General features: G+C 46.7%; 2 protein-coding genes across 2 annotated transcripts; both read right to left on the reverse strand.

Annotated features, from left to right (window-relative positions):
• Positions 1-10513: 10513 nt before the first annotated feature.
• Positions 10514-11452, reverse strand: LOC115641183 (olfactory receptor 10A7-like). The gene has a single exon (XM_030544260.1). It carries the CDS (start codon positions 11450-11452, stop codon positions 10514-10516), a length of 939 nt encoding a protein of 312 aa, XP_030400120.1.
• Positions 11453-19852: 8400 nt separating this feature from the next.
• LOC115641177 (olfactory receptor 14A16-like) lies at positions 19853-20803 on the reverse strand. Its single transcript, XM_030544255.1, has one exon. The coding sequence runs from the start codon at positions 20801-20803 to the stop codon at positions 19853-19855; it is 951 nt and encodes a 316-aa protein (XP_030400115.1).
• Positions 20804-23054: the final 2251 nt, after the last annotated feature.

Below are 23054 nucleotides of genomic sequence, written 5' to 3' on the forward strand. Positions count from 1 at the left end.
ATTTTCCAAAGAAGTTTCAGCCAAACTTTTTCAGTATTTTTCCTGATGGAAAATTGGAATGAAATATTTTGTTCTGGATCAGGATGATTTGAAATGAAAATATCAGTTTGTCAAATCCAGTCAAAATATTCAATTTCAGGGCAGTTGGACGTCAATGTGCATCCAGCTGAGCAGCCACGATACTTTGTGGCAGTTGTAGCTCAGATGCCTCATGCTTTTGTCCTTTTCTGTGTGCTAGGCTCAAGGGCTGAACTACATCTACCATGATGCACTGAGGACTCCCTTCTGGTTGAACAATTCAAAAAGTCATAGATTCCAAGGCCACTGTAATCATCTAGTCTGACCTCCTGTATAACACAGGCTATAAAACTTCTCCAAAATAATTTCTATTTGAATTAGAGCAGATCTTTTTAATCAAAGCCGGCTCTAGCCATTTTGCTGCCCCAAGCACAGCGGCATGCCGCGGGGGGCGCTTTGCCGCTCATCCGTCCGCGGCTCCGGTGTACCTCCCGCAGGGATCCACCGGAGCCGAGGGACCAGCGGACCCTCCACAGGCATGCCTGCAGGAGGTCCACCGAAGCCACCTGCCGCCCTCCTGGCAACCGGCAGAGCGCCCCCCACGGTATGCCGCCCGAAGTACGCGCTTGGCGCGCTGGGGCCTGGAAGTGGCTTGTTAACACCCCGCCAGTCATAGGGAGGAAAGGAAAGGGGGGGTAGCAAAAAGCAGCTCCAGGGGGGAAGCGTTAGTGGGGGTTACATATTGTTGTAATAAGCCAAAAATCCAGTTTTTCAGGGTATGTCTACACTACGGGATTATTCTGATTTTACATAAACCGGTTTTGTAAAACAGATTGTATAAAGTCGAGTGCACGTGGCCACACTAAGCACATTATTTCGGTGGTGTGCGTCCATGTACCGAGGCTAGTGTCAATTTCCGGAGCCTTGCACTGTGGGTAGTTATCCCATAGTTCTCGCAGTCTCCCCCGCCCACTGGAATTCTGGGTTGAGATCCCAATGCAAAAACAGTGTAGCGGGTGATTCTGGGTAAATGTCATCACTCAATCCTTCCTCCATGAAAGCAACGGCAGACAATCATTTTGTGCCCTTTTTCCCGGATTGCCCTGGCAGACACCACAGCATGGAACCATGAAGTCCATTTAGCCTTTTGTCACTGTCACCGTATGTGTACTGGATGCTGCTGACAGAGGCAGTACTGCAGTGCTACACAACAGCCTTCATTTGCCTTTGCAAGGTAGTAGAGACGGTTACCAGCTATAGCACCGTCTGCAACTGGCAACTGGCAATGATGTTTATCAGTCATTTTGCATTGTTTGCGATTGGAAATTGGCGATGATGGTTATCAGTCCTTTTGTACCATCTGCTGCTGTCATGGGTGCTCCTGGCTGGCCTCGCTGAGGTAGGCCGGGGGCGCATGGACAAAAATGAGAATGACTCCCCGGGTCATTCCCTTCTTTATGTTTTGTCTAAAAATAGAGTCAGTCCTACGTAGAATATGGGGCAGGTGTACCAGAGAACCAGAGGGCAGAGCCGCTCCGGGTCAGAGCCCCAGAGATCCCGCAAAAATGATAATGCCATTCTACGGGGTGCCCCTGCAACAACCCCATCCTTTGATTCCCACCTTCCACAACCCTCCTGGGCTACTGTGGCAGTGTCCCCCCCACTATTTGTGTGATGAAGTAATAAAGAATGCAGGAATAAGAAACACTGACTTTTTAGTGAGATAAAATGAGGGGGAGGCAGCCTCCCACTGCTATGATAGTCCAGGCAGTACAGAATCTTCATTAGACATGAAAGGGGGGGGCTGATGGAGCTCAGCCCCCAGTTGCTATGATGAGAATGATTTTCAATCCTTTTGCACCATCTGCCGGGAATGACCAGGAGTCATTCCCATTGTTGCCCAAGCGCCCCTGGCAGACCTCACCGAGGCCAGCCAGGAGCACTCACGGGATGATGGGGACGGTTTTCCACCATTTTGCACCATCTGCCAGCAGGAAAGAAAGGGGAGGGGATACTGCTGTTTAGCGCCGCAGCACTGAGTCTACCAGCAGCATGCAGTAGACATACGGTGACATTGAAAAAAAGGCGAGAAACGATGTTTTTCCCTTTTCTTTCATGTGGGCGAGGGGGGTAAATTGACTGGATATACCCTGAACCACCCAGGAAAAAGTTTTTGACCCTTCAGGCATTGGGAGCTCAGCCAAGAATGCAAATGCTTTTCGGAGACTGCAGGATAGCTGGAGTCCTCAGTCCCCCCTCCCTCCCTCCATGAGCGTCCATTTGATTCTTTGGCTTTCCGTTACGCTTGTCACGCAGCACTGTGTTGCGTCCCTGCTGTGGCCTCTGTCTGGAGATTTTTTCAAATGCTTTGGCATTTCATCTTCTGGAATGGAGCTCTGATAGAACAGATTTGTCTCCCCATAAAGCGATCAGATCCAGTATCTCCCATATAGTCTGTGCTGATCAGCGCTCCACTCTGGGCAAACAGGTAATGAAATTCAAAAGTTCGCGGGGCTTTTCCTGTATACCTGGCCAGTGCATCCGAGTTCAGATGGCTTTCCAGAGCGGTCACAATGGTGCACTGTGGGATATCACCTGGAGGCCGATACCGTGGAATTGTGGCCACACTAACCCTAATCCGACATGGCAATACTGATTTCAGTGTGCTATTCCCCTCGTCGGGGAGGAGTACAGAAATAGATTTTAAGAGCCCTTTATATTGATATAAAAGACTTCGTTGTGTGGATGGGTGCAGGGTTAAATAGGTTTAACGCTGCTAAATTCAGTATAAACGTGTAGTGTAGACTGTTCAGGCCATTATTTTTAGGGTCTAGCAAAGTTATAAATTTAAGATCCCAAGATTGTCTTTTGAAAGTATTGTGCAGGTTTCCTTTGAGGGTGAGGATTGATAGGTTAGACATGAAGTGATTGCTTTGTGAAAAGTGTTCACCCAGAGGTGATGGGTGGTTTGGGGTCTTCAGGGTCTGCTTTAGCCAGTGCGGGGCCTGATTCGTGGGGCATGTACTCTCCCTCCTGCACTTTGGATTTCCTCTCCAGCGATGGTAGCGTGGCTGCAGGGTTGCGGGGCTTCAGCCGCGGGAAAGGGGTGGCTGCACTTGCCATTCTTGGGCTGGGGGACCAAGGCCGCGGATTTGCAGGGCTCCAGCCGAAGAAGCGGGGATGTGGGGTTGCGGGGCTCCGGCTGGGGGAGCAGGACCACAGGGCTGGGGGCTCCAGCCCAGAGAGTGGGGCCGCGGGACTTGCCGCGCTCGGCTGGGGGAGCACGACCACGGGGTTGCGGGGCTACCGCCGGGATAGCAGGGCTGTGAGGATGCGGGGCTCTGGTCGGGGTAGCAGGGCCATGGGGTGCCGCCGGAAGAGTGGGGCTGCAGGGTTGCAGAGCTCTGGTTGGGGTGGTGGGGTTTTGGGGCTCCAGCTGGGAGAATGGGGTTGCGGGGCTCCGGCAGGGCTAGCAGGGCCTTGGGGCACCGGCTGGGAGAGTGGGACCTCGGGGTTGCAGGGCTTTGGCAGGGCGAGTGGGCTGGGGGGGGTGAGGGGCTCTGGCTGGGGTAGCGGAACCGCAGGACTTGCTGCACTCATGCCCGGGGAGCGGGACCGCCAGGTTGCGGGGCTCCGGTCAGGAGAGCAGGACCTCGGGGTTGCAGGGCTCTGGCCGGGAGAGCGGGCAGTGGGTTTGCAAGGCTCCGGCCTGGGAGCGGGGCTGCGTGGTAGCGGGACTCCGGCCGGGGTAGCGGGGCCTTGGGGCTCCGTTCGCGATAGCGGGCCATGGGGATGCGGGGCTCCAGCTGGGGTTGCGGGGCTCCGGACGGGGGAGAGGGGCCGTGGGACTTGCCGGCTCCAGCCTGGGGAGCGGGACCGCTGGGTTGCGGGGCTCCGGCTGGGATAGCGGGGCCTTGGGGCTCTGGCCGGGAGAGCGGGACCACGGGGATGCGGGGATCTGGCTGGGGAAGCAGGGCTGCGGGGTTGCAGGGCTCTGGACGTGGTAGCCGGGCCATGGGACTTGCCGGGAGAGATGGACAGCGGGGTTGTGGGGCTCTGGCCGGGACAGCGGGCTGGGGGGATGCAGAGGTCTGGCCAGGGTAGTGGGGCTGCGGGGCTGCAGGGCTCTGGCTGGGGTAGCGTGGACATGGGGCTCCAGCCAGGAGAGAGGGGGAGCGGGGCTGCGTGGTTGCGGGGCTCCTGCCAGGGGAGTGGGGCTGCGGGACTTGTTGCCCTCCGGCCTGAGGAGCATAACCGCCGGGTTGCGGGGATCCGGCCTGGGGAGCGGGACTGCGGGATTGCGGGGCTCTGGCCGTGGTAGAAGGGTTGCGGTGCTCTGACCGGGAGAGCGGGGCTGCGGGTTGTGGTGTTCCGGCCGGGGAAGCGGGACCGTGGGGTTGCGGAGCTCTGGCCGGGATAGTGGGGCTGCTGTGCCCTGGCCAGGAGAGCGAGGCTGCGGTGTTGCGGGGCTCTGGCTGGGGTAGCGGGGCCGCGGGGCTTGCCGTGCTGGGGGACTGGGACCGCAGGGTTGCGGGGCTCCGGCTGGCAGAGCGGGGCTGCGTAGTTGCAGGGCTTCTGCCAGGGGAGTGGGGCTGCGGGACTTGCCACCCTCCGGCATGGGGAGCATGACCGTGGGGTTGCGGGGCTCCTGCCGCAGGAGCAGGGCCAAAAGACAAAAGCTGACATTAACATTGGTTCAGTCTCTGTGTTACCTGACATCGTGTATTCAGGGTCACCATAGAAGGGAAGGGCTCTGTGTAGACGGACATTTGCCTGGGCATCAGTAGAAAATGCTAAGTAAAATTTGATTTAAAAATTAAACCTGGTGCTTTGTCATCTTGTGTCATCATTTTTATTTCTTAGCTTTCAGCTATTTAAGTGAACTCTGAAACTTTGCTACTGACTGTTTACTATCTGACATTGTATCTCTCTAATCTCCTTCATAACCATCATTGACTTTTTTCCATTTTAATACTATCCCATAGTATCAGAGACAGTGAGAAAAATAGCAAATAAAGGTACATGGCTATCTTTCTATCTCTATAGAGAATGATAGATATACATGCATCTGTCTCACATAGAGAGATGTGATGTATTCCCTGGAGCAAGGGCTGGCTTTAGGAAGTGCGAGGACCAATTCGAACAGTTTTGGCGGGTCCCTGGCAGGGATGACTAAAAAACTGAAAACACATAAAAAAACATGAGGCTTGTACTCATTGTACAGTGTTCCGAGTCTTTGGCAGCACTTCGGCAATGGGTCCTCCACTCGCTCCAGTTCCTCAGCAGCATTGAAGGACCCACCGCCAAAGACCAAGAGCAAGCAAAGGACCTGCCGGTGAAGACCCAGAGCAAGCAAAGAACCCGCCACTGAAGTGCCACCGAAGACCCAGAGCGCCGCCAGGTGAGTAAAAATTAAAAAGGGGCCTCTAGCCAGGGAAGGGATTCACTCACGAAAGCTCATGCTCCAAAACTTCTGTTAGTCTATAAGGAGCCACAGGACTCTTTGCTGCTTTTACAGATCCAGACTAACATGGCTACCCCTCTGATATCTGAGTATGGTCATTGTACGAATTTCCCAGTTTGTCATGGATGAGAGTTTTGTCTTTTTTTCTAACATTAAAGCAATGATATGACCTGCTACCCTGAGCAGAATGACAATAGGGAGATTTTGAGTTGTAAGTTATGTATCAATTTTGTCTGGATGCTCTAGGACTGCAGAGGCCCCAGAGCTAGAGGGATCATCAGAAACGCTTCATAAACTCCTCAGGCCTAAGTCAACTATGCACACCTTACTAATGAAGAGGACCTCCATTGATCTGGAGCTCTCTGTGAAAGCAGGGGAAGGGGAGTTATCATAGTCATCAGAAGAATCCTAATGGCAGAGCATGTTATGGAGTGTTAAAAAAATATCCTGTGGATTTCAGGCTACGCCTGAAAGAACAAAACATTTTCAAAATCTGTTGGACGTTACAGGGGTTTGCCAGACGGAGGCCTTGACTCTGGTCTCTGTTGGCATTTTAATACAGAAAAAGGAACCCTGATGCATATGCTATGGGACTGTCCAGCAGTCACGCAGCTGTGGGAAGAGGTGGACATGAGTGAAAATAGTTCTTGGCTTCAGCAACCAAACCTCAGCTGAAATTATATCCTACTGTCAGAGTGCAGGGCAGCTGCTCCTGTATTTCCCCTCCATAGTCCGCCAAAGGCATGCTCTTTTAGGATCTCGGCTCCCAGCTGTCACCTCTCTTGGGTAGACTCCCACGTTTCTCTCCCTCCTGACTGGGGTTTTTCCAGGCTGCACAACTCTCCGCCTACACTGTGATATCCCCAGCAAGCCAGACAGCATGAATGAGAGTTTGGAGGAAGATTTTCAAAAGCTCCTAAGGGATTTAGGAGCACAAGTCCCACTGAAAGTTCCCTTAGCATGGGGGGTGCTGGACTGACACAGCCTTATGTTTCTGAATCTTCCACCCACAGAGCAGTGACTTAAGGGGGAGCTGATTTCAGAATATGTCTCCTCTGTAGGGTATAAGCATCATGGGTTAAATCCATCCCTGATGTCTCTGCACTTAACTGTTACACCAGGGGTAAATTGGCCCACTTATCTTTTCTAAAATCTCACTGAAATTTATTAGCAATACTTTTAAATCTAGAATATAACATTTATGTGTTAATTAATACCCAATGGGCCACTAGATAATTTTAAACAATCTACCAACACAGAGATATATTAGCAGAGAGAAAGCTTTGTGTGGCAGGGGAGAGTTATTGTGTTTCATTTATGCGTCAGTTCTTTGAATCCCAAAAGTCCTGTTTATTAAGAACCGGCTAGATCAGGGCTTTGAGAATGGTCAACGGGACTGTTGGGGTGCTATTTTCTAAATTGATGAAGTGGCTTATGGGCACAAGTCACAATGAAAGTGAGTGGGAATTGTGATCACAAGTCACTTAATAAACCCACCCATCGCCCCCAAGTTCCAGTGAAATTGACATTGGCTGAAAGTTCTTACCAGTTTTTTGATAATTTGGTAGCCTTAACCTGTGTCCTAGTGGACAGCGCCTTAATTCCCCAGAACATTGTGATAGCAGCTACAGTCTGAGAACCTTAACATTCCACACCCACCCATTGCCTATCTCCAGCCTATGCAAGCCTTCTTGTCCTGCTGGATGATCTGCCATTGAATGACACTGGCCTACGGTAAAACAGACAAATCCTTTTGAAGAATAGGTGGGATTTTAAGGCTCCAGGACTGTACAAGACAGAACAATCCCTGAAGCCTCTTGTATCTGTGGGACATGCTGAGCTTTCAGAGAGATCAGGGACGGAATGGAACATGCAAGAGAGAGCTTGGTTGCATAGCAGCATTTTAAGGGATAGTGTTGTGACATAAACGCCTCTAAGGGCTTCACGGTCTATCCCTATCCTACCTACTCTCTCCTCAGCACTACTGTCCCACACAGATCAGCCATTATGATTCCTCTATGTGAGAAGAGCTCTCTGCAAAGCCACTTTATTGTTGTCCTTAAAATTCTGCTTTGCTGTGATGCCTGCAAAATGCCTGATGATGGAAAATGGGCTTTTTTTCCCATGGAAATTTTTAACACAAACAAAACAAATAAAAGCATTTTCATCATTTTTTCCCATTGAAAAGTTCAATTCTTTGGCAAAAAAAAAAAATGAAATAAAACAAAACAAAAAAAAATTGGCCAAAAATTTGAAATATTTTAATTCTGAAATACTGCCTAGTGCTTTATGGGTGTTGTAATTTTTATGCTTCAAGCCCACATTCTCCTATATGGGCTGGAAACCACTCTCTCTCCTCAGAGTGAGAGGATGTGGTTGCACCATGGGAGATGTAGTCCAGCAGGGGACTCCAGTCCATAGTGAAGAATGGAGAAACAGGGAACTGAAATACAGCTGCCATGGCGCACCGCAGAAGGCCCTCTGAACCAAATTATTTGAATTTTGGGATATTTGGTTTTTCAACAAAAAATTTGAAATTTCCAGGAAAAACAGACACACAAAAAAAAAGATTTTCCCCCCAAATTTATAGGGTTCTGCCTACCAAGACCTCAAACATTCCCTGAAATTTTGTAATTGATCAGAGATGATTTTGAAAAGATACAGACAGAGAAAACACACCAAAATAAGCACAGGGACCTGCTTTGCTAATGAAAAGTGGCTCAGCAGGAATTAAACCTAGGCTATTCAATACCACAGCAAAGGATTTTAACACTCATAAAACTCTTCTGCCCATTCAGTCCAAATTCCTGGGCAGCTTCACACACCTCTTTGTCTTAGGTGGGGGAGGGAGCTTCTGATTAATTCATCCTGACAGTTATGTGAACAGAAGGGTGTTTTCACACATCAGTTAGAATAAGTTTTTTACCTCAACCATAACAAGATTTAGTCCAGGTCATAATGATGTCCCTCACCTCAGGGGAGGCTCAGGCTAGTCATCCAGGCTTGGCTGCACCCTACAACATCCACAAAGCTATTTTTAGCACGCTAGCACAAGGCCTGCTAGCATGAGTCTGCCTACCAAGGCTGGGAGGCTCACCTTCAGCTGCCGTGTAGATATACTCTTCAGTGGCTCAACTATTGTCATTCCTTCAATTAGTTCCTGTGTATTAATTTGAATCAGAGGCCTAAGGATTAATGTACTATTCAATGGGTAGAATTTTCAAAAGTGCTCCCCTTTCAGAAGGACCTAAGGATGGGGGAATCTGTGTCTCATTGAAAGTCAATGAGATTTATGCTTTTAAGTCAGCTAGACACTTTTGGAAAATGTACCCAATGTGCTTCAGGATGAAAGATGCTGGCACTTTTCAAATATGCCATAAGTAGCATTTCCTCCACATCTACCCTCTGTTTTTTTAATTGACATCGATTTTGTTGTTGCTGTAGCAAAGAGGTTGTGTCAACAGGAATCATTCACATCATTCATTCTATTTGGATAGCCATTAATCTGTTTAGGGTCTGACGCACTGGGTCTTAGGAAATGTCTACACTGCAATGTAAGCCTAAACTCAAACTCAGGCTTGAGGATTTCAAACTGACAAACGCACATTCAACCACCATTCTACACATACTGGGAATATAATTACACCTTCTTTTGCCATGGCCTCTGTGATCAGGATACTGTTTCATAAGCCCAGGCAAAAGGGGTACGTCCAGTCGACTTTCCAATCTCAAACTTGTTAGCAATGGACCTGTAGGACTCTGGGGTATAGCAAACTACCTTTGAACAGGAATGGCTTCCCTTGCATATGGGTCGTGGAGCTGAAGGGTCCGGGAAACCTGCTAACAAGGCTCCAGAAATGCAGCTTTCCTCATGAGCAAGTTCTGATCATCCCGGGTCTGCATGACAAGGGGGTCTCACCAGTCTGTGCTCGTGGCCCTGGTCCAGAAGCACCAGTCTACACAGGGGGCATCAGTGGCTCTCCCAAGAGTCATGAGCAGCAGCATCCAGTTTGAGTCTGTCAGGTTTGTATCACCCTCATCCTCCTCTAACAGGTGCCTTCTTCTGCCGGTTAGAAAATGCTTCTGAAATGTCCATCAGCACTTCATGGAAGCTCTGCCCATTGCCTGAAACAGGAGTGAAAGAACAAGCAAGACAAGTGCTTCAAACACTAACCTCTCCCTATTGCTGGCTCCAGCTGCTAGGCACATGCAAACTCAAAAGACAACTTGATCTGATACCTTGGCAGGCTGCAATAGCTTCTGGTAAACTGCTCCGGGATGGACAGCCAAGTTTTCCCTCAGGGCACCAGAAACAAAGGGCTAGTAAGGCTACCCATTCGGAAAGGTGCTAGGAAATCTGGCAGAGGCTGGTTGACTTAGGTCTGCGTAGTGCAGCGTAGATGCCTGAGTGTTGGTGTGAGGTCTGGGTCCAGAAATTCTAAACCAAGTGTTAATATTCAGTGTGGACACTCAAGCCTAGGTTTACACTCACTGAGCCTATGGGTTCAAGTCCCACAGACCCTAGGCTTACATTGCAGTATAGGCACACTCTTAAACCCCTTCTACCCATTGCAAAATGACATGCAGTACAACAAATGGGAAGACCAGTACTATTTTCCCAGATATAAAGTTATGGAGCTTTTGGGAATCTGGGACAACAAGGAGACAGAAAATATTTGAACCAACTACCTCCACCCACAGGGATCTGAGGCCAGTGCCAAGTAGAATGTAGTATTTTCCCAACTCAGAGAGAACAGAGAAATAGATTAAACACGTATCTGAAATCTCAAATGTCACTATGTGGAGTGTAGAGCGAAAGGCAGTCAGGTTTCCAATTAAGGCAGTAGCAAGTATCAGCTTTAGCCACAAATGGGAATGTCATCAACCCAAAATGTAGCATGTCCTCATGTTCTCCAAAGCAGTTCCCATTGATGTGAGCTAGGGCCCTACTAGATGTAAACTTTCTTGCTCATTATGCCGGATGGAATCCTTCACAGATCACTCCATCCGAATTCATTTGAGCAACATATATTACCGGATGACTTTTCTCAGGGTCTCCTTCACCTCTTTGTTTCGCAGGCTGTAGATGAGGGGGTTGAGCATAGGAGTCAGGACTGTGTAGAAGACAGAGAACACTTTGTTCAGGGCTTTCAGTGTATTGGATTTTGGTAGCAGATACACAGTCATTAGGGTCCCATAGAAAAGTGTAACCACAATGAGGTGAGAGGAGCAGGTGGAAAAGGCCTTTTGCCTCCCGGTAGTGGAAGGGATTCTCAGGATAGTAGCAATGATACAAACATAGGATGTCACAGTTAATAGAAATGGGCAAGGCGAGTCTAGGGAGACGAGTATGAAACTAACCAGTGTGATCATGCTGGTGTCACTGCAGGAGAGTTTTAGCATTGGAGAAAAATCACAAAAGAAATGGTCAATTTCACTGGGGCCACAGAATGTTAATTCTGACATAAAAGGCGTAATTATTACACAAAATAGAAATCCAATTATCCAAGACCCCGCTGCTAGTTGGAGGCACAACCTGCCATTCATCAGGGCTGCATAATGCAGGGGTTTGCATATCGCTAAATACCGATCATAAGACATTGCTGCTAGGAGATAACATTCTGTAGCTGCCAGAGAACCAAAGCAATAAAACTGTGCAAAACACCCACTAACAGAAATGGTTCTGTCTCCAGTTAGGAGACTGACCAGTAACCTGGGCAGGATGGTGGAGGTGTAGCAGGTCTCCAAGCAGGACAAGTTCCCCAGGAAGAAGTACATGGGGGTGTGAAGGTGTTGATCAGCCACAACTAGCGCAATGATGAGGATGTTCCCAGACATAGTCACAATGTAGATCACCAAGAAAACCAGGAAGAGAAGGATCTGCAGTTCAGGGAGATTCCCGAATCCAAGGAGGATGAATTCTGTGATGATCGTTCGATTGTCCTCTTCTGCTTGCTCTATGAGGTGCATCTAGGTACCAAGGAAAATACTAAAACTCAGAGAAGGGACTTTGAAAAGGAAAAACATCCCATCAGCTTAAGCAAGTGCAGAAGGACAGATATCCAGAGGCATTTAAGCAACAAAGTTGCAGATAGGTGCCTAGTGGGATTTTCAAAAGTACTTAGGCAACCAATGTGCCTTAAGGTCAGATTTTTCAAGCTATTTAGGTGCTGCAGCACACAGCATTGCAATGCCCAAGCCTAAATCTCATTTTCCCAGATTTAAGCTCTGAGGAGTCTACAGTCTATAGACAGCCAATGGGATTTAGACTCCTCCATGCCTAAATCCCTTTTGAAAATGAAATTTAAGCTCCTAAATCAATTGAGCTTTGTTGCAACACAGAGCTCAGCAACCTCTAAATAGCTTTAAAAATCTGAGCCTGAGGGCTTTCCTGAATCAGGATCTTAATTCATGGTATGCAGAGCCACAAAGGATCTGCTGTTCCTCAAAGGATGCTAGCCACTGGCAAGTTTTAGCCCACACTAAAAATGGTCAGCGGAGCTAAAAGAGAGTAAAGGAATGGCTTTAACAAGAACAATCTCACAGCCTTTCCTCACATAGCTAAATCTGAGGTCTAATTCTGATCTCCCAAATTGTTTTTTTGCAATATTAACTTCTGCCAGAGTTCTTCCCATTTTACAGCTGCCCAGGTGAGGTCAGAGCCAGGAGCTTTAAATTCTGAGTAGACAGACAGACAGATAGAGCCTTTGTAGTTCAATTGTTTTCCTAGTAGTACACTGCATGGTCTAAGGTCCTTAATCAGCCTTCACTTAGTGAATATTCCCAAATACCCAGAACAATGGAAGTTTGTTGGTCACAGACCCAGCAAAATTGTAGTATCTGAGTACTTTACAGTCCTTAATGTATTTATCCTAACAATACCACAGTGAAATTGGACAAGGTTTCTGTGCCCATTATACAGATGGAGAACTGAGGCCCAGAGGGTCAGTTTGATAAGATACTTAGTGCCTAAAAATGCAGATCAGTGCCCAGTGGGATTTCACAAAGTCCTTGGTCAGGCTCAGTGCCTAACTCCCATTCAGGCCAAAGGATATTAGATGCCTAACCTGCTTAGATGCTTTTCAGCATTCCTCTTGATGCCTATCTACATCATTTGGTGCCTCAAGACCTTTAAAATCTGTCCTAAGCAATTCCCCCAAAGGGCCCCAGCGAGCCTGCTGCAGAACAGAGAATTGGCCCCATATGTCCAATATCTCAGGTTAGCCTCCTACCCAAATCTATCCAGAGCTATAGCTTGCTACATTATTCAATTTTCTAAATTACTCAATGATCTCTTATGACAGTGAGTTCCAGGAGACAACGACACATTGTGTAAAAGAGAAAAATTATAGGCCTGTTAGCTTGACGTCTGTAGTATGTAAGGTCTTGGAAAAAATTTTAAGGGAGAAAGTAGTTAAGGACATAGAGGTCAATGGTAATTGGGACGAATTGCAACACGGATTTAGTAAAGGTAGATCGTGTCAAACCAATCTGATCTCCTTCTTTGAGAAGATGACGGATTACTTAGATAAAGGAAATGCGGTAGATATAATTTACCTAGATTTCAGTAAGGCGTTCGACATGGTTCCGCACGGGGAACTGTTAGTCAAATTGGAAAAGATGGGAATGAATATGAAAGTTGTAAGTTGGATAAGGAACTGGTTAAAGGGGAGATTCCAGAGGGTCGTATTGAAAGGTGAATTGTCAGGCTGGAAGGAGGTCACTAGTGGAATCCCTCAAGGATCGGTTTTGGGACTGATCTTATTTAACCTTTTCATTACTGACCTTGGCACAAAGAGCAGGAATGTGCTAATAAAGTTTGCGGATGACACAAAGCTGGGGGGTATTGCTAACACGGAGAAGGACAGGGATACTATTCAGGAAGATCTGAACCACCTTGTAAACTGGAGTAATAGAAATAGGATGAAATACAATAGTGAAAAGTGCAAGGTTATGCATTTAGGAATTAATAATAAGAATTTTGGATATACGTTGGGGGTGCATCAGTTAGAAGTGACGGAGGAGGAGAAGGACCTTGGGGTACTGGTTGATAGCAGGATGACTATGAGTCGCCAATGTGATACGGCTGTTAAAAAAGCAAATGCGATTTTGGGATGCATCAGGCGCGGTATTTCCTGCAAGGATAAGGAGGTGTTAGTACCGTTATACAAGGCATTGGTGAGACCCCATCTGGAATACTGTGTGCAGTTCTGGTGTCCCATGTTCAAGAAGGATGAATTCAAACTGGAACAGGTTCAGAGATGGGCTACAAGGATGATCCGAGGAATGGAAAAACTGCCTTATGAAAGGAGACTCAAAGAGCTTGGCTTGTTTAGCCTGGCCAAAAGAAGGCTGCGGGGGGATATGCTTGCTCTATATAAATATATCAGGGGGGTTAACGTTAGGGAGGGAGAGGAATTATTTAAGTTTAGTACTAATGTAGGCACGAGGACGAATGGGTATAAACTGGATATGAGGAAGTTTAGACTTGAAATTAGACGAAGGTTTCTAACCATTAGGGGAGTGAAGTTCTGGAACAGCCTTCCGAGGGAAGTAGTGGGGGCAAAAGACTTTCCTGGCTTTAAGACAAAGCTTGATAAGTATATGGAGGGGATGTTAGGATAGGATTGTTAATTTGGGCAATTGATCTTGGATTACCACCAGATAGGTCTGCTCAATGGTCTGCGGGGAGATGTTGGATGGAATGGGAACTGAGTTACTGCAGAGAATTCCTTTTGGGTGCTGGCTGGTGACTCTTGCCCACATGCTCAGGGTTTAGCTGATCGCCATATTTGGGGTCGGGAAGGAATTTTCCTCCAGGGCGGATTGGCAGGGGCCCTGGACGTTTTTCGCCTTCCCCTGCAGTGTGGGGCACGGGTCGCTTGCTGGTGGTTTCTCTGCAGCTTGAGGTCTTCAAACCAATTTTGAGGATTTCAATAACTCGGTCCTGGGATAGGGGTTGTTATAAAATTGGATGGGTGGGGTTCTGTGGCCTGCCTTGTGCAGGAGGTCAGACTAGATGATCAGATTGGTCCCTTCTGACCTATGAGTCTATGAGTCTATGAGTGCTAAAGGTGTTGTCTGTTAAGTTGATTGGGTCACTCTTGATTTGTAGGTGCACCTGATGGAGTTTCTCTGTCCCATTCATTAATCCTTAACCTCTCACATGTCCCATCTTGTTCATCTCCTCTTTCAGTGAAACTCCCTGAGGCTTTTCTGAGGCTGGGATATTCAAAGGAACCTAAAGAAATTAGACACTGTTGAAAAATTAAGGGGAGTTGGTCACCTAAATCCCCTGAAATTCCCAGCCCCATTAAATTCTGCCCATCCATGTATCTGCTTCTCTTCTCACCCTCTGCTTCCCAGCCCCATGCAATAAATTGAAAAAGAAGAGATGCTCTCTCCTCTCTCCCCCAGCTCTGAGACAGCAGGTGCAGGTCAGGAGCCTGCATGTCAGCACCAGCAGAGGAGGGCATTAGCATGTTCTCCTCATGCTAGTGTCTGAGACACTGAGAACACAACACTGACTAGCAGTTCAGCTGGGAATCTCCATCTGCCCAGTATCTGACGGATAGACATGTTAGTCTGGATCCATAAAAGCAGCAAAGAATCCTGTGGCACCGTATAGACTAACAGACGTTTTGGAGCATGAGCTTTCGTGGGTGAATACCCACTTCGTCGGATGCATCCCTCTGCCCAGTACCCTGCCCCGTGCACAAAAGGAATGCCCCGAGCAAGCACATACAGACCCCTCTCCCTCTCCTCCCCTTCTTGGCACCCTGAGACACACTCTGCCCCAGCCGCACTCTGCTGCCCAGCTGAAGAGTTAGAGTGTCTGGGCCTGGATTTTGTGCAGCATCCTGGGTGCAACAGAACAGCTGGAACACAATGCTCTCAGCCACACTCTGCAGTGTTGCAGTTCAGCCCTGTTGGGGGTGGGGAAGGATGAGACATATCGGGGCAGAATAGGAAGTGAGAGGGAGCAGGGTATGCACAACTACAGTGTGCACCTGAGAGACAGTTCCTGCTGTGCTCCTTCCCACTACTGCACAGTTTCCTCCCTATGTGAGATCCCCAGGGTCTGACCACAGGCTTGTCTAAAGGGAGAGTTAAATCGTGGGAAGCTGGGGTGTGAATCTGCAGAGCACTAGCCTGCCACGTACTAACACGCTGTGTGGACCCTGCTCCAGTGCACTAAACATTCCCTGGTGCGTATTGACCTACCGCCATTTCAAACAGCACTAGGGCAAAATCCACTAGGGGAAATCTAGTGTGTGATAGCTGAATCTGCATGGCCCCTTACTGCACAGCAACCTACCGCACTGTAGGTTTCCACTCCAGCTTGCCACACACTGACTCCTTGTGTGGACAAACCCCAGGAAGGGTCAGATTTACCTTTAATCCTCAGCAAGAAGCGGTGACCTCTGTGTTGATACTGAGTGGGTGTGGGAATCTGGTCTCCACTTCCTTGCTGCTCCCCTCTATGTCTCCTGCTCTCAGAGTTTGTTTACAGGGTGGGGTAGTGCTCTCAAGAGCAATTGGATTTCTAAAGGGCACCAACGTCTGGCTTGCGAACTGGCTCATGTAGACTTGCTGGTGCCCACTGAAAGTTCCTTTGTGCACAACACATTGGGACACTTTAGAATTAACACTCCACTGTGGTGCACCACTGCCCCATATGGACAAGCCCTTATTCACTCTGCAAAGACACCTACCTTCCACTGCTGCACTGGTCTGGCTTTTGTTTTCTTGCCTGATGCGCACACCTGTGTATATTACAAGAGACCTCCATGCCTCCTGCTCTGGAAACTTCCAGGGTTTATAGGGGAAAGCAGCCTCACGTTGGCTCAGGCAGCTCTTGGGATCTCCACTGAGGCTGCTGCTAATGATCCCTGCTTTGAAAGTGCCCTCAGGAGGGAATTCAATGCTATGATGCTTGTTAAGACAGTGTAAACATCAAGGCCATTGACTACTGAGGCCTGGTCTCCACTACAGAGTTAGGCTGACTCAAGGCATCTTACGTCAACCTAACTATGGAAGCGTTTACACTTAAATTTCACTCCCGCTGATGTTACTGCCCCACTACGCTGATTTAATAACCTCACTTCCACGAGTGGAGTTGAGTCAAGAATGATGTAGTTAGTGTCAATGTAGACACTGTGTTGCTTATGTTGAATGTTATTGGCTTTCAGGAGCCCTCCAACAATGCCCCACACTGGCAGTGCAAGCGGGGAGAGTGCTCCTGGTGAGGTTATGCACTGCCGACACGAGGAGCAAAGTGCAGACACGCATGAGCAATGTAATTACTGTGGCGACTGCCGACATAAGTTAGATTGACTTAATTTTGTCTGTAGACATGGCCTAAGTTAGAGAAGAATGAGTTCCTTAGGATTTGGCCTATAGAAGTCATTCTTTGCTGACTGTCTGGGCTAGCTTGCCCATTCTGAGGTGAATTAACAGGTGTGTTGTATGTAAGACCTGGGAGGTAATTGTTGTGCTCTACTTGGCACTGGTGAGGCCTCAACTGGAGTAGCATGTCCAGTTCTGGGCATCAAACTTTAAGAGGTATGGGGAAAAATTAGACACAGTCTAGAGGAGAGTAACAAAAATGATAAAGAAGTTTAGAAAATCTGACTTGTGAGTAAAGGTAGAAAGAATTGGGCGTGTTTAGTCTGGAAAAGAGAAGGGTAAGGGGGGACGGGGTAACAGTCTTCAGAGATGTACCAGGTTGTTAGAAAGAGGATGATGATCCATTGTTCTCCACATGCACCGAGGGTAGGACAAGAAGGAAGCTATAACAAAACATGGAGAGGAGTGGAAGGAGCACTGTGGAATCACAGAGCAACTGTGTGGCCCAGTGGAGAAGCCACTGGATTGGGACTACTCGCAGCTCTGCGACTGGCTTATTGAATGACCATGGGCAAGTCACATCACCACTCTATGCTTCAGTTTCCCATCTGTAAAATGGGGATAATGATGTCAAGCTCTTGGAGAGCTGCTGATAAAAAGCACAATATAAAAACAAGGTCTTTTGATTATTACCGATCCACAGTATCGCATCCATTGCAAACCTAGTTGAGAATGACAGTTGTCTAAACGGCTAGTAACTCCTACCAAGAAACATTCCTCTTTCTTTTTAAAAAACTAGGAAATAAAATGTCACAAAAAACCTTTGTTAATGCAGAGTTAAGGTGTCCAGTGATAGCTCAGGCCCTTCCCAAAGGCTGAGTTCAGCAAAACTCTGACGTCTGAGAACCAGGAAGTAGAGAGAGAAGAAAAATGCCCACACAACCTTAACTCTGTCCTATTTGTGTAATATCCCAAAATACCCACACCACGCACTCCCACTCTACTGTGTCACTGCAGTGAGCAGGTGCTCCATGCCCTGGCCCTATGTTCAAACACTGATCCTACTCCCCCTACAGGATATCACACTTGTAAAGTGTAACGACCACTTCACACCCTTTTCCAGACCTTGAGTTGCTGAAGACAGGGGAGAGTATTGTCACACTGTGGCAGCACAGGCTTTTCAAGACCACCTGGCTCACTCATGCCATCCCAGATGACAGGGCGACAAAGGCTATCAGGCTATCCGGAGTGGCTGAAGAGAACGGGTACCAGCCTCAGGGCAGACTGTTCAGAAGCAGGGCACAACCCCCCCATTGACTGTGAGGTCTAGACTTAGATTTCACCAACCAAGAATCAAGTGGGACTTCCTCAAGCACTACAATAACCGTAACATGGAGTCACAGACAGTCCCCTTGGTCACTCCAGTCTGTCTTGCCAGCCAAGTAAGCTTACCTTTGTGATAGATGGCCCCTTACACCAAAAATCACAATAATCTTCTGGGAGTTGACCCCTGGCAGGCACAGACTTGGCTTCCCCATGCTAAGGGGAGGTTGCAGTGGGTGCTGCACAATTCCAGGCACCGCAAGAAACATCACAGGGATATACAATAAAATTAAAAGATGGCAAATTCTGGACCAATAAATACCTTTTTCACGATGTTGTCATAGGCAATTACTCTAAGCAACAGGTTGTTTTTCTCTAGGGACTGGACAGAGACACAAACACTCAGACACTCTCATGTATTCTACTGCATAAACATACTCTGCTTTTGTCTGTCATATGTAGTGTACACAACTATGCACAAAGATGATCTTCTAATACTAATAAAAGGTCAACTTCTGAGATCCTTTCTCAGTTTGGACGTGAGTAGATCTACACGGTTTGGTGTGTGGAACACCAGAGCAGTGCACTTACACCAGGGCTAGAACAAAATGACCCCAGACAAGAAACTTACACCAGTGTTTATGTCACTACTGAGTGTAGCCCAGAGACTTTGGGCCACAACATCATCAGTGCTAAACTGGTGATGTCACTGGTTCTACTCTGCATTGGTGCTAGTCTAGCTGATTTGGGAAATTCATTTAGGTTAAAATAATAAATGACAGCTACCTGAGGCGTTTTGTCCCCTAACATATAATTAATAATACAATAATATCCCAACAGTATACACATAATCATTTCTGAAGAAACTAAGCCATGCAGAAACCTCTTTTGCTCTCTTTTATCATTGTGAGGAGGAAACCTTCGGTTTGCTCAGAAAACCCCATAAAAGAGATGACATATGGGCAGTCCCAAGACAGGACAAACTTTGAAAATCCTATATCACCAAACACTCACCATGTCATCAAGCCTTTCCACCTCCAAAACCTCTTAAAACAAAGAAAAAAACCAAACCACCAAACAAACAGTTAAGCAAAAATAAGCTAACAATCTAACAAACACACACACAAACCAAAAACAGAAAAAACAAATGCATTGATACCTCAGTCTGAGTTTTTATCCCAAAATATAAGATGAGCCAGAGACTTCACTAGGGACTTTGCTATGGCTACTGATTTATAGGCAATGGTCTCAGATAGTACAAGTCTGTCGCCTCTTATGCACATTTAACATGCGCAATATCAACTTTACGTGGTTGGCAAAAAAAAAAAAAAAAAAAAAGAGAGAAAAACAACCATTTTAACACTATACTTGTAGTGCGGACGATTCCACCCGCCATTGAACTCAATGAAATTTTGACTATATGCGATTTTCGCTTTATGCGCTAACCATGGAACAGAACTCCCCCCTAAGATGAGACAGACCGTTATGGTAATTGGTAGCAGTATATGATAGATAGATTCCAATCTTATTTACATTGGTGTGAACCTAGAGAAACTCCTTTTTTTCTTGAGTCATGTTTGTCTGTATTTTTACTAGTGGAAATACCTATCTCAACAAAAACAGACTGCACAGTATTTTCTAATGGAGGCATAATGTAATCAGCTGATTCTATTTATAAAGAAACATAGAATGAAATTGCTACTGAAGGAGAAATATGGACATTTTGTTCTTAGTGAATAACCTCCAACCTCTCCATTTACTCAGAGCGTCTTTGATCTCTTTGTTTCTCCTGCTGTAGATGATTGGATTCATCATTGGTGGCAACACAGAATAGAGAACAGCCACCACGAGATACAGACCTGACGTTGAGCTGGATGTGGGTTTCAGGTAGGGAAACGCAGAAATACAAAACAACAAGGAGACCACAGAGAGGTGAGGGAGGCAGGTGGAGAAGGCTTTATGCCGGCCCTGCCCAGAGGGGATTCTCAGCACTGCTTTGAAGATCAAAACATATGACACAATTATGAAAACAAAGCAGCTTGAGGCTAAGCACACACTGAAGATGAGAAACCCGACTTCAAAGTGGTATGAGTCAGAGCAGGCGAGCTTGAGGAGCTGGGGGATTTCACAGAAGAACTGATCCACCATGTTGCCTCCACAGAAAGATATTGCAAACGTGTTCCCGGTGTGCAGTGCAGAGTAGATCATACCGCTGATCCAGGCACTGGCTGCCATTTGGACAAAAGCTCTCCTGTTCATCACTGTCTCTGGCTGGCAAAAGGCAACATATCGGTCATATGCCATGATGATCAGTATGGCAAAATCTGCTGAAGCAAAGAAGAAGGAGAAAAAGACTTGGGTGACACATCCAAAATAAGGAATTGATCTTGTGTTCATGAGGGAATTGGCCATGGATTTGGGGATGGTGACAGAGATGGAGCCGAGGTCTAGGATGGACAGATTCATCAGGAAGAAGTACATGGGGGTTTGAAGGTGGTGGTGAAGGGCTATGGCTGTGATGATGAGAAGGTTTTCCAGCAAGGATGACAGGTAAAGAATTAGAAACACCACAAAGTGTAAAATCTGCAGCTCCTTAATGTCAGAGGATCGCAGGAGAAGAAATTCAGTCACGGTAGTTTGGTTGGACATTGTCTTCCTCAGTACATTGTGTGATGGCTGTAGATGGAATGAGAAGGACAATGGTTTAGAGTGACAGAAGGAATGTTCTTGATTCTCCTTTCCCTAATATCTCATTATATGAATGTCAAAGGTTCACAGAACTCATCACTTACAATGACAAGGTGTTGTTACTGCTCCTCGCCTCTGACAATCAATGAGTTGTTTTATCACAGTAGTGTAAAATGTGTCACCTGCTTTAAAGTCAATGGAGCTTCATCACTTTTCCCATCTGAGGATTTTGCCCATGGTGTGGCTTGATAAAATGCAGTACGAAGGATAGATAAAAGCACACTCCACATCCAACAATTCTTGCAAAGAAGATCCCTGTATTGTGACCATCACCAAGCTCACAATTTGGGAACGAAACTCATAAAGTCATATGCTAACACAGCCTTATTCCCACTTTGCAGGGCAATATGACATAGACTCACCCAGAATCATAAGTGTCAACTCCACTGTCATGTTTCTACCCAAGTCCTGTGCCTAGATGGCCAGTTGCCAGCTTCCAAATTGATTTATGGCACAAGATCCCAGCTGCACTTCTGCCTGCATGTAACAATGGGCTAGTAGCATCCCTCTGTCATTGTTATGTTGCATCGTATACTCTGTGCAGTGTGGTGCAGTGGCTGCAAGACACCTGGGCTCTGTTCTTGTTTCTGCCAGGGACCAGCTCTGTGACCTTCGGTCTGTCATCGCCCCTCTTTCTGCATCTGTTTCACCCCCCTTCCCTTCTCTGCCATGTCTACTAGGACTGTAAGAGTTTTTGGAGAGGGGCTGTGTGGTAAAGGGGCTGTGGGGCAGATTTTTAAAGGTATTGAGACACCTAGTGGGATTCTCAAAAGAATCAGGTCCCCAACACCCCTTGAAATCAAAGAGTTGTGAGCTCCTAGGTGCTTCTGAAAATCTCACTAGGCACCTAAATACCTTTGAAAACGTACCCCCGTGTCTTACTCTAATTATGTCCTGCATACCCATTTACGCCATTTATACTCAGCTGACAGCAGTGTGGAGCTAGGCCAGGAGGTCTGGTTTCTACTCCCAGTGAGCTCCCGTATGTCCTCGAATGGGATCAGGATAGACAGGCTTTGGCTGCTTTGTTCAACTCTAACCCAGGGTTTAAAGAGTCTCTTCAGTATAAAACATTGTGCGTGCTGCCAATTTTACTGTTTATTCACTTGTTACCTCCTCACAACTATCCCTTTGAAAGAGAAATCACACAGCTGCAATAGAATAAATGGGTTTGAAATCAGGCTCTTATCAGGTCATGTTAATGTTCCCCAATTCATTTAAAGTGTAAAGCTGGTTGGAAATTTTCAGCTGTGTTCTTTTTAATGGAGATTGGTTTTCCAGTTAAATAACAACAAATCTCAGAATCTGTCTGCTTTTCTCAAACATTTTGGGATTGTTTGGTAAAAAACCTGAAAACTTAAAAAACTTTTTTTTAATTTCAAAACCAAAAAATCAGCTTTCACCTGAAAGTTTTCATTTGCTAAAAACTCAGGGGGGAAATGGATTTAGGGTTTTCCCACCTACTGAGATTTATCAAGGCTCCTAAGTTAGCCAGGTGGCTAAATCCTATGAACATCCAGTGGCAGTTAGGTACCTGACCTGCTCAGATGCAATAGTAACTCCCCAAAGGCACCTTTCTTCTTCTTTAGGTGCTCAAACCCTTTCTAATCCTGGTCCTGTGTCTATCCTGTTAATTTCCAAGGCCTGGAATAGGGGTTCTAGTCCCATTTACCTCCTATATGTCATTTGGCAGCACTGAGCTAGACTGGCTTTAACTGGTGTGTCAACTCTGAGCCAAAAGCTGCTAGTGCGCAGAAAACAAACTGCGGCTATCAGCTGTGCTGCTCAGTCAATTTTTCCCTTTCAGTAACTGTCCCTTTGACACAGAAACTAACCCAGTTTCAAGAGAAAAAATGGTTTTGAAACTATGGTATTATTGAACAGGACTAATGTTCCCCACCCTTGTTCAAAGCCCCTTTTCAGATTAGAGATGGTTGGAAATTTAGATTTTTTTTATAGTAGTAGCAAAATGAATTTTTGAACTAAACAAAGATGTTCAAGGAAAGTATCTCCTCTACTCAAGTGTTTTGTTTGGTTTTGTTGAAATCTGAAAATCCCAACATTCTTTGGTTTGCAATGTACAATTTCCAGTTTACAGTAGTTTTTAGCTGAAAATAAAGTAGTTTTTGGTTGCCAAACCCTGCAAACATTT

The sequence above is a fragment of the Gopherus evgoodei genome, unplaced genomic scaffold (genome assembly GCF_007399415.2).
Source record: "Gopherus evgoodei ecotype Sinaloan lineage unplaced genomic scaffold, rGopEvg1_v1.p scaffold_33_arrow_ctg1, whole genome shotgun sequence".
Classification (NCBI taxonomy): domain Eukaryota; kingdom Metazoa; phylum Chordata; order Testudines; family Testudinidae; genus Gopherus; species Gopherus evgoodei.

Excerpts from the sequence above, each read along its gene's own strand:
- LOC115641183 (XM_030544260.1), bottom strand. The coding sequence starts at position 11,452 with ATGCACCTCATAGAGCAAGCAGAAGAGGACAATCGAACGATCATCACA.
- LOC115641177 (XM_030544255.1), bottom strand. The coding sequence starts at position 20,803 with ATGTCCAACCAAACTACCGTGACTGAATTTCTTCTCCTGCGATCCTCT.